General features: G+C 49.5%; 1 protein-coding gene across 14 annotated transcripts in view; it reads left to right on the top strand.

Annotated features, from left to right (window-relative positions):
* The first annotated feature begins 922 nt into the window (after positions 1-922).
* LOC106628393 (leucine-rich repeat and calponin homology domain-containing protein 2-like) overlaps positions 923-10,775 on the top strand; it is a 35,504-nt gene continuing 25,651 nt past the window's right edge. Inside the window, exons 1-7 of one of the 14 annotated variants that reach the window (XM_088062832.1) lie at positions 923-1,213; positions 2,017-2,054; positions 2,186-2,270; positions 2,533-2,975; positions 3,194-4,308; positions 5,212-5,319; positions 6,086-7,403. In XM_088062832.1, the coding sequence (XP_087918958.1) occupies positions 928-1,213; positions 2,017-2,054; positions 2,186-2,194 (333 nt within the window). In that variant the 5' untranslated portion in view covers positions 923-927 and the 3' untranslated portion in view covers positions 2,195-2,270; positions 2,533-2,975; positions 3,194-4,308; positions 5,212-5,319; positions 6,086-7,403. Of the gene's footprint in view, positions 1,214-2,016; positions 2,976-3,193; positions 5,320-6,085; positions 7,404-10,775 lie in introns of those variants that run through there. The other 13 variants (XM_088062828.1, XM_088062829.1, XM_088062831.1 and 10 more) reach the window with 13 other exon arrangements.

Raw genomic sequence — 10,775 nt, 5'->3', positions numbered from 1 at the left:
CAGCAGTTCTGCACCTGGGGAGTGGCAGCAGCTGGCTTTGGCTGAACTCCCGGCCAGGATGGCTAAACACAGGCTGGGGCCACTGTGAAGGCACTGCTCTGTGACCTGGAAAACTTCTACTCTGTTTTAGGCCAGGCAACACTGCCTCCAGAGTAACATCTCTGACGGTGTCTGAGAAATTTAAAAATGTAGAAGCAATTGCATAGGGTTAGAAGAGAGTCCCCACAGCGCATCCCAGGGCAGGAGGAACACCAGCAAAGGTTTGTGGCCCTGCTTGGTCACTGAACTGAACCCACAGTACCACTGACCTGTGTCTTTAGCCACTTGTATCATTGGATTTCACAGCACTTCGTGGAGCCAAGGCAGGAGGGCAGCGGGCAGGGCCCAGCGGTGCCCGAGGGCAGCGGGCAGGGCCCAGCGGTGCTCGAGGGCAGCGGGCAGGGCCCAGCGGTGCCCGAGGGCAGCGGGCAGGGCCCAGCGGTGCCCGAGGGCAGCGGGCAGAGCCGCGCTCGCAGCGGCGCCGAGGCTGCCGAGCCGATGTTCCCCGTGTTCCTTCGGCTCCGAAGCCTCCCCGCAGCCGCGCCCTCCCGAACGGGTCCCCCGCGCCCTCGCCCGCTCCCGTCCCGGCTGCGGGACTCACCCTCCCGGCCTCCCTCCGCTCCCGGGATGCCCCCGTCGCCAAGAAGATCCCGAGCCCGAGCCCGCCCCCTCAACCCCCGCAGCGCCCCCTAGCGGCACACGCGCCCTCGGGCACGCAGCCGTACGCCCATCCCCGTGGGGCCCCCCCCCCCCGCGCCCTCGCCGCCGCGGAGTGGTTGTCGCGGGCGAGGGGCGCCTCGAAGCCCCGCCCCATCCCGCGGCGCCCCCTGCGGGCCCCGCGGCGCCTGCGCAGCGGCCCCGGCCGTTGTTGTGGAGGGGCCGGTCAAGATGGCGGCCGGGCAGGGGGGCGGTGGCGGCAACAACGGCACCGGCAGCGGGAGCGGGACGGCGCCCGGGAGCGGAGCGGCGGGGCTCGGGATCCCCGCGCACCTCACTCTCTCCTTCTCGTCCGGGCCGCACTGGGGCGCGGCAGCTCTGCCGCAGTCGCACACGGTGCGCAGCCTGGAGCGGGCCCTGGAGGAGGCGGGCAGCTCGGGCATCCTGTGCCTGAGCGGGAGGAAGCTGCGCGACTTCCCCGGCAGCGGCTGCGACCTGAGCGACACCACGCAAGCAGGTGAGGGGGCCCTGGCAGTGCCGGCCCGGGGCTTTGGGCGTCCTGCGGGGCCGCTGCGGGGCCGGCGCTGAGGCCGGGGTCTTGTAGCCGCTGTGGTGGCCGCCGGGGCCGGGCGGTGGCGGGTGCGGGGCCCGGGGATGCAGGGGGGGGGCCCCCGCGATGTCAGGGGAGGGCTGTGGGGGCAGCCGAGGGGGTGACACGGGAGCGGCCGCTCTGGGTGAGGAGCGGGGACCGCGCTGTGCGAGGGCAGTGAGGAGGCTCCGCGTTTGCGGGGCTCTCCGTTGCAGGCACCGGGACGGGCTCTGGAGGATGCGGGGCTGCGGTGTCGGAGCTGCCCCGCTGGGCGCGCTGGGGGCCGGTTCTGCCGCGCGAGTGTGGGGCGAGCGTCCGTGCAGGTGTGGGCTGTGAGCGGGGCACGCTGAGCCCGCTGTGTGCGAGCGGAGCGGGGGACCCGGAGGTGCCTGGGGAGGTGGGGGGCGAGCGGCTCTGTGTGAGCGGCTCTGAGCGAAAGCAGAGGGGTGTGTGTGAGTGAGTGTGGAAGGGCACAGGGCTCCGTGTGTGTGTTTGTGTGTGCGGGGGCACAGGGCTGTGCATGTCCGAGCTCACCGCGCACTGCGATGCTCCATGTATTCTGGGGGTTGCTCTCCCCGTATGCGCGGCGTCGCTTTCGATGAACGAACTCCTGCAGGGATTTTGTGAAAATAGAACCCTGTGTCTTGGGCTTGCGTTGTTGCAAGGATTTTCCTACACAGACAGTTTATCTTCCTGACAGCATCTGGTTAATTTTCCCTCTCCCATTGCAGGGCACCTCATGCATGGCTACCGAGAATCTCCTACATTGGTGAGTGGAAAGAAACCTTTGGTGTGTTGCAGTCGCATGCAGCCTGGTGGGCTGAGAGAAAGTTCCTGTCAGTCTTATTGCAGCAGCAGAAGCTGGGGGATCCCTGGCTGTTTTCTCCTTTTCTCTTGAAGAACTTTTGAACAGCTGCAAGAATGATTTTGTAGCCAGAAGACTGCGTGCTGGTTTTGGCCATTTTAGGGTATCGAATTCACAAGCGTAAGTGGCAATGTCTATTTTAGCCCACTGTTAGTTTAAACACCCCAGAATGCTATTTCTCCTTGGTGCAAATGGTCGTATAGCTGAGGATAAGTAAGGCCATAAATGTGATACAACTTCCTGTCCCTCAGTCTACTGTCTGTCCACAAAGCACAGAAGCTGTGTCTCCTCTAGCTCTGTCTTTCTCCAAAGAGGAGGCCAAAGAGGAGAAAGACAAGAAGGCTGGAGAGCAGGGACAAAGTGAAGTTCCTTCTGTTCTCAGAGACAATGGTGAGCTTCCTACAGTTCTTGAAGATGGTGGTGAATTTCCCCCCATTCTGGGAGGTGACAGCAAAGCTCCAGCAGTGTGGATCGAGGGTGGCGAATGTCTTGTGGTGTGGGATGAGGAGTGGGAACATCCTGCAGTGCAGGAAAAAGGACAGCAAGGATCTTGCAGTGTGGGAGGACGAGGTCAAACATCCAGTGGTGTGTAAAGAGGACAGCAAGCATCAAGCAATGTGGGAAGAGGAGGGACGACATCTCTCTGCACGTGAAGAGCACCGAGTGATGAACATCCCAGTGTTCGGGAAGAGGATGGTGAAGCACCACCATTTTGGGAAGAGGACAGCGAACCTTCCTCTGTTGAGGCATCATGGGCTAAGCATTCTGACAGCAGCATAGCCCTGCAGCCAGAGGGGAGAGGAGAGAAGTGCCTGATGCAGCTGAGTACGTTCCCTGTCTTGTCTGCCAGAGCAGGGTGTGGTGTGTGTGTGAGCATTGGCTGTATTCAGTATTCCTCTGCAGCTGAATGTCACAGAGTAGTTTATTGCTCTTGCCCACCTGAGTACAAGGGGCACAGAGCCCCAGAGAGTGGGGCTGCATTTTGGCTCTGCTGCAAGGTGGGATCTCCATCTTGAAGTGACTGCCTTTCCTGTTTCTTTCAGGGAGCACTGTGAGCATGGGGGAGCCTGCCAAGAAACACACTGAAGCAGAGCCAGTTGGCCAAGGGTAAGTTCAAGATACTGATGTTTACACAAGCGGGGGCCAGGTATTTTGCTGGAGGGCAGTAATATCTTTTAGAGCAGGACATACTGGTGTGATCTTAATCTCTAAAAATGTGAAATATGTCAGCTGGTGGAGACTGCCATTATTGAGGCCAAATTTATCTTAGTCCCAGGTTAGGACAGTAACACTTTAGCATTTTTTCCATCCTGCATTTCATCTTCAAAGGATACTGCAAGACCTAATTAAGGAGAAATCTTGCTTGGGATCAGTTTTGGGTTTAATTTTCAGCAAATTCATAGAGAGGGCAAGATAAATGAGAAGACCTATGTCAAGAGCAAAGCCCTCTCCTAAACCCTACAGTTGAGTTTAGGTCTGGTGTCAGTGACAGCCCACGACTCATATTAGTAACGTATGCTGCATGCTTGCTCTTTATGCAATCCCAGACAACAGCAGTGATACTTGAAATAATGACCAAACTCTTCCCAACTGTTTTGCTCTATTATCACAGGACCGGAATTGCTTCCTGCTTGCAAAATGTGCGTGAATATTAATAATAGTGGTGATAAACTAAGGCCATTTGAGAATGTAGGTGCAGAGAATGTCATTAGAGCTCTGTGGATAATGGATAAGAGATCACTTCTCCAGAGCTTCCAAGGCCAGATGTCTCTGGCTATGTGTCCTGTAAGTGGCCCCTGAATGGGGAATGTCACTGAGCTCTGGTGTGCATCCCAAGACAATTTGGCACAGCTTGGCTCTGACGTTCCAGAAAGATTTTCTGCATGTTTGTTGTGGTCTCGTGCCACAGCCTCTCCAGCTTTGCCTGGAGCTTGTCTGCACTGCACTCCTTGCTGGTCAAAGCAAAGTTGCTGGTGGTATAATTGTAAACTGTCCTTCTGTTGTATATTCAGGTTGTTAATTTTTACCCTTGTGCTTCTTTGTGTCTGCAAGCCCTGGATTTCCTTCATTTGAACCAGGTGATCCAAAGAAATCTGAAAAGCTCCAGCATCCTTCTGGGAATGGATGGCCCTGTCAAGAGCTGTAACCACTGTCAAGGGTAGGTATCCTTGGTCAGGCACAGTGTTCCCAGGATGCGGGTGTGGGGCTGTGTCCCAGTGATGACCAGTGGTGCTGGTGAGAGTGCCTGGACCCTGCTGCCAGCTGAGAGCAGCTGCAACGTGCAGAGAGGTCTGGAAAAGAGCAGGGTGTCAAGAGGGGCTTGGCTTTGTGTATGTCCCTTCCAGAGGGGAGGGAGTAAGAATCTAAAGCTTCAAGTGAATAAATAAAAGCCACTGCCTGAAACCTGAGGGTATCTTTAAGTGGCCAGTTGCATATTTCTTTGGCTCAGAGGACTTTTGCAGCTGGATTCAGTAGTAAATTCTCAGACCTATAGCTGGGAATTCTTTTGATTTTTAATTCCAGCTAACTCTTGACAGTGTTTTTGTCCTCAGCTGATTTTGGCTTCTGCACTCAGCTGACCCTTGAGCAGGATCATTAGACCTCCATGGTGGGCACTGTTCACTGAATGGCCCCAGAAGTTTTGATCAGTTCTCCTTATGGCCCCAAGGTAGACATCTGGTCCTTTGGGATAGTGACCCAACAGTGTGTGGAAGGAGAACCTCCTTACTTCAGACAAACTTGCAGATGTCCAAGTGTTTGCATAGGCCTGTGTGCCCAGGATGGCTCTGCACTGGGATGAGCCACTGGATGTTTGTGCACACGATGGAAAGAATTTCCCAGAGCACTCAATGAAATTGGCTGTCAGGGCAAGCTCGTTTGCATGCAGCTTGGCTGCATCAGGGTTTGGGTTTTATTGCTGGTACAGAAAAACGATCTCTGAGCAGCATCTCTGCCTGGGAGGACACTGCCCCTGGAGCCTGGGGCTCAGGAACTGGGGTTGCTGTGAGCAGCTGTGGGTGTGAAGGGAACTGGTGCAGCGTTGTGTTGGCTTTTCCCCCAGCTCATGCTCTGATGGGGCAGAACAGGACCCGGCGTTGTTGCAGGAATTGCTCAGCACAGCCTGGAGCCAGGTGAGGAGCGGCGCTGCTCTGCCTGGGAGCTGCTGCAGGTGAGTGCAGCGCAAACAGCGGTGCAATAGTGGGGTTTTCCTGTCCGACCCCTGTCCTGTAATCTGCAGTCTTGGTGCTTTGCAAACTGAGAGCAAGCAGAATGAATCCTAGACTGGTTTGGGTTGACAGGGGCCTTTCAAGGTCATCTGGACCAGGTGCCCTGCAGTGAGCAGGGCCATCTTCAAGCAGATCAGGTGGCTCAGAACCCTGCCTGACCTAACCTTGAGTGATTGCAGGGGTGAGGCACTTTCTGCATCTCTGAGCAACTTCTGTCAGTTACCACATTCTCCTTGTAAAAAAGTTTTTCTTTACATCTTATCTGAGTCTGCTGACCTTCCCTTTTAAAAGTTTAAAACCACTCTCCCTTGTTGCCCTATTGCAACAGGGCCTGTAAGGAGCTTGAGTTTGGAAAGGAACGCTTCATTTCTTTATATTTTATTCTTTGGGCAGCATCCATTTTTATCAGCCAAGCCTCTCTCCAGCTTGACACCTCTGATCACTGCAGCAAAGCAGTTGAGGGAGCAGCAGAGATGCAGCACTAGAAGACAGCTTTTTGTTACGCTAGTTAGGATAGTTAGGTTTGTTATGGTAGTTAGGACAACTAATTTGATATGCTAGTTACGACAACCAGTTTGTTAAGCTAGTTAGGACAGCTAGTTTGTTATGCGAGCTAGGACAATTAGTTTTTTATGCTCGTTTTTTGAATAAAAACTCTTAAACCTCAACTCCCTTGAAATATCCCTTCCTTATCACCCTATGATTCAGCTGACCGGGGCAATGTGAGGGGAGAGCTGAGCCCTGGCAGAGCCCGGAGCAGACTCAGCATCTGCAAAGCCAAGCTGGAAGGAAGCTTCCAGGAAGCTTGGCAGGGAGATGTGATCCCAGCATACACATTTGGTGGCCACCTGCGAGCCAAGAGAAGCATCGGTCTGAGGTCGCTGCCTGCCCTGCCACTCTCCGGGGGTCCCCGAGCAGGTGCTGCCGAAGCCGCCGCTCCCCAGTAGGGATCCTACTCTGTACTGCTCCTGCAGGGCTTCCTTCGGCTTCCCTGCAGCATTCGGCCTGGCTCCAGGGACGGCCCCCGACCGCCCAGGACCTGGCTTCTCTATCGGGTGCCGGCGGCCGAGCGGCGGAGCTCGGGCCGGGGACCTCGGGAGGCGCGGGAGTGTTCGCGGCTCGTGTCCCCTATGGAGCGACGGCGAGCCAGGCGAAGCCCCGGGACAATGGGCCAGCTCCAGATGTCATCAGCTCCGCTGGTGCCCGCCCAGCAGCGCCGCAGCCTGAGCGGCCAGAGCCGGGCGGAGGCGGGACCGCGGCGGGACGGCCCGGGGCGGGGAGGGAGCGGGACACCGGCAGGGACAGGACAGGAGGAGGAAGCGCAAGAGTAATAGCGGGAGCGGGGCCGGAGAGTCATTGCTAACGCCTCCGCCGTGCTGCCGGAGCCCGCGGCCGATTGTCCGCTGGTCCGAGTGTCCCTTGGTCCGTCAGTCCGTTCCCCGCTGGCTGAGCCCCGGGGCAGCACCGGCCACGCGGGGCCGCTGAGCTGGGGGGGGGCGCGCCAGGCTCGTCCGTGCATCCTTTATACATCATTTGAGCCTAATTAAAGACGCCGTGATTGATAATTGACAATGGATACCTGTCCCCCTTAGGTTTTAACTAATGGGAGGTTTTTATCTAATGGGAGGCTAGGCTAGATACCTTTATGAGGGCCTACATACGCTGATCCACATTTTCTTGAATATAAAAATCCTTAATTGATTGTAAGAATTTTAACCGTGGTAATGCACAAACTTGCCGCAAGATGGCAAGTTATGACTGCATTAGTCATAACTAATACCTCACAACTCCAGCGAGGCAGTCACCAGGAGAAACCAAACTATGATCACTGGGATGGGGAACGAATGTTTACAAGAAGCATTTTATGAAATCTAGGTTCCTTTTCTCAAGATTAAAAATAGTTTTGAATCTATTCCTTTTCTCTGCCTTTTAACTTGCTAGGGTTCTCTGACACAGGAGGGCTATTTTACACAGTAGTTTCTGGTTTGTTTGTTTTAAAAAGCAAAAATAAAAATTGAGACAAAAATTGAGATTGTGTTTCTTAAACATATGCTAAGTATTTTGGGAATTATTTCTTAAAAAGTAATGAACTTCCGTTTATTATTTCTTTTTGTGGGAGACACATGAGTCAAAAGCTGGAGACCAGTGAGTGTATTTAAGAGCAGGAATACAAGAACATTCCTACCTCTCCATTGCTATTCCCTGTCTGATTCTTACACCATCATTCTTGCCAGTGGAGGAAATCTATTCAATTTTGGCCAATGATGCCTCACAGGTAAAATTCTTTTAGAGAGAAATTACCCATCAAAATATGAGGTAATATTGTTGCAATAAAGCAGCTGGGACTCAGTTTCTTCATGCAAGAGAAACCAATTCTTTATTCACATAACTCTTTTTATACAGTTTTTACAGACTTTGTGTTCAACTCCAATTGATTAGTAGTTTTCTTACCACTTACTCTATTGGTTAGTAAAAGGCATTTTGCTTGTCCATCAAGTCTCTTGGTTCTTTCATTGTTTTACATACCTTCACTGATTCTCATGGTATAGTTTCATTGTTAAGGTGCCACTTATTTTTCTCCCTAAGAATAGATTGTTGTGCAAACAAATTCTCATTCTCAAGATTTTTTCACAGGCGAACTTAGCTAGCTGCACACAGAAGTAACAAACCAGTTGGTAATGTAGCAGAGCACTGCCTGATTTTCTAAGGCCTTTCTTTTATAACATCTTTTACCTGTCTGTAACATAATGTAATTACTGAATAAAGGCAATTATTACACATCTTACAGAGGTAACATTTCAACAGAAAGGGGGCTACATTCTACACCTTAAGTTAAGCCAAGTCTTGATCAAAACACTTGAAATCAATTTAACAATGTCAAGGCTGTTTATCAAACCAAAACTGCTGAAAGGCAGGGCAGGGGAGAATGCATGTAAAAACCTGGAACAGCAAGTGTCCAGGTTAGGAATCAAGAGTGAAACCCTGGTTACATTAAAGCCTCAGGGAATTCTGCCTTCAGTTCCATGGCTTTCCAGATCTTACTTGCATGTAGTGTGAACGACCTCTGTCAACATTTATCCCTGGCCTGTTTGTTACTTTCTCCTCAGGTAATGTCTTTGCAGTTCATCTTGTCTGTTAGGATTTATTCTACACAACAGAAATCCCCTCAAACTACTGAGACCAAGCTCCCCCAGCAAGGAATAACATTTTCTACTCTGAATCTGAGTGACAGCAAGTATCACAGTACAGTGCATCCATTCATGAACATTTACATCATTTCTATCCAGCCCTTCATCTTTCAGCATCACTTAACTGACTCAGTGACTAAGCAGCACTGCCAAACCCCCGTGACAGTGACGAGCAGTGATAACCAGCCTGCTGACAGCCTTTCTCATGTGGACTTCTGGGCTTGTTTAAAGAGCATCATAAGCAATACTACACCTTTGATACAGCTCCATTGCTGCTGGCTTATCTGAGATAAACCTTGAAGGTCAACAAAAACATAGCTCTGTTTTTGGAATAATAGGGTGTCTGTCTGGCTTTATTCCAGTCCATGATAACTGTCAAATCAACTTCAACAGAGCCAGGGTTTTATTAAGGGCTTAACTTCAAAGGCCATAAAGCATCAATTACTCACAGGAAGTTGAGGTGTTGGTGGTCTGTCTTGCTTCCTGTGAAAAGACAGGAGAAATTAGGAGAGGCTGTGCTCTAAATTGCTAGAGAAGATAAAATTATTTATGCTCTTCATTCATAAGTTCATAATTTGTCAACTCCCTGCTTCCATGTGTTCTGGTTTCTCTTTACAGCATGAAATGCTTCACTTCTGTTTGGGTACATACAATACATATTTATAGAAATCAACATATACAGGCCTTTCTTTCCACAGAGATTTGCATAAGGTGCAGTTATATCTACGCATTTTATATTTAGAACACTCTGTATTCTGCCCATTTCTGAATTATTCAGTAATAGTTCTCTTTAGTTACAAGAAAAAAACCCTTTATATTTATGTACAGATAGAATTCCATTAACTGTAGTTATATTTAAGCCTTTTGCAATTAAAGACATTTAATCCCAAATGCTAAGAAGAAGTCTTTGGAGACCATTAATTTGAAAATTTGTTTACAACTTTTGAATAGGATCTGAGGATACTAACTTCCAACCCTGAGAAAACCACCTCACTTTTTATTTGAATTAAACTTTCATGGACTTAAAATACAATTTAAATATTAATGACATATATGCTCCTTATTTAGGGAGAAATGCATGCATTAGAAGGCATATTGATTAAACTCAATGTAATTTTAATGGAAACAGGTAAACACTTGATTAGCAGCCAGTAAAAATCTGTTTTAATTTACATAAAACCTTATCTTCTCTTTGAACCCAAGGTCTAGCTCATTTAACTTTATGTTGCTTGACATAAATAATTTTAGTATTGTTATAACATTGCTAGTGACTTTCAGCAGAATCTCATCACATATTCTGACACAGGGTTTATAACTTTGATGTTAAAAGAGAAGTTAAATACTAAAGGGTGAAGAAAAAGATATATTTTTTGCTACATATTTAATTTTTAAATTGTTTGTGCTAAATTGTCAGTAATTGTTTTCTTGAACTTCTTGGTTCCGCAATATCTCTTGCTTTATCAGCAAGCCTGGTTTAGCACATAAGAATTGCAAATAACATATTTCCAGTAATAATGAATTCAATATGTTGCTCTCAGTAACAGCCATGCAGCAAGTGAACAATGTCAGCCAATGAACAATGAATGTCATTGTGTGTGAACACAGACAGTGCCAGTCACAGCTGTCACTAATTTACTGCTTGTAGCAGAAATAACCTGACACCCCAAGAAAATGATTTGGCAAAAAAAGAAAACACTTCAGAGTCATCACTCAAGGTTCCAGCAGAGTTGACTGGGAAAAGTTATTTTTGTTTGTTTGTTTTTAGACTGAGCATTTGTGCAGTGGCATCTTTCAGTTTAGGACTCTGGATATATCAAACAAAACAAAAAGTTTTAGCATCAGCTATCAAATTCTTATTTAATATGTAAGGTTCAAAATGCAGCAATGAGACAAATCTTCCTTTTTGTCAGAAATCAATATCTAATTTACCTTAGCAGTACTTCAGAAGCATTGGAAGTTATCACTAAAGCAGGTATCTGTGCTAGCTCATTCACAACTTATAACTCAAAAATCTATTTTAAAGACATGTTATGCAGTATAAAATATTACACACAAATGAGCTCAAAACAACAGGAATATTTTTCATTAGCAACTCTCATCTCAGAAAGATCATCTTGTCTATGCATTAATTCCACTGCCCTTTGTGCAAATGAATTTAGATCCTGTGTTCTCTGGGTCAGTGCAGTACCAAGGCCTGAACAACAGGCCCA

This window comes from Pseudopodoces humilis, chromosome 15 (assembly GCF_049639895.1).
Source record: "Pseudopodoces humilis isolate 2021_Gansu_Grassland_sample_001 chromosome 15, ASM4963989v1, whole genome shotgun sequence".
NCBI classification, from domain to species: Eukaryota; Metazoa; Chordata; class Aves; order Passeriformes; family Paridae; genus Pseudopodoces; species Pseudopodoces humilis.
The sequence above is the reverse complement of the archived record's forward strand: the minus strand, read 5'-3'. Positions and strand labels throughout refer to the sequence as shown.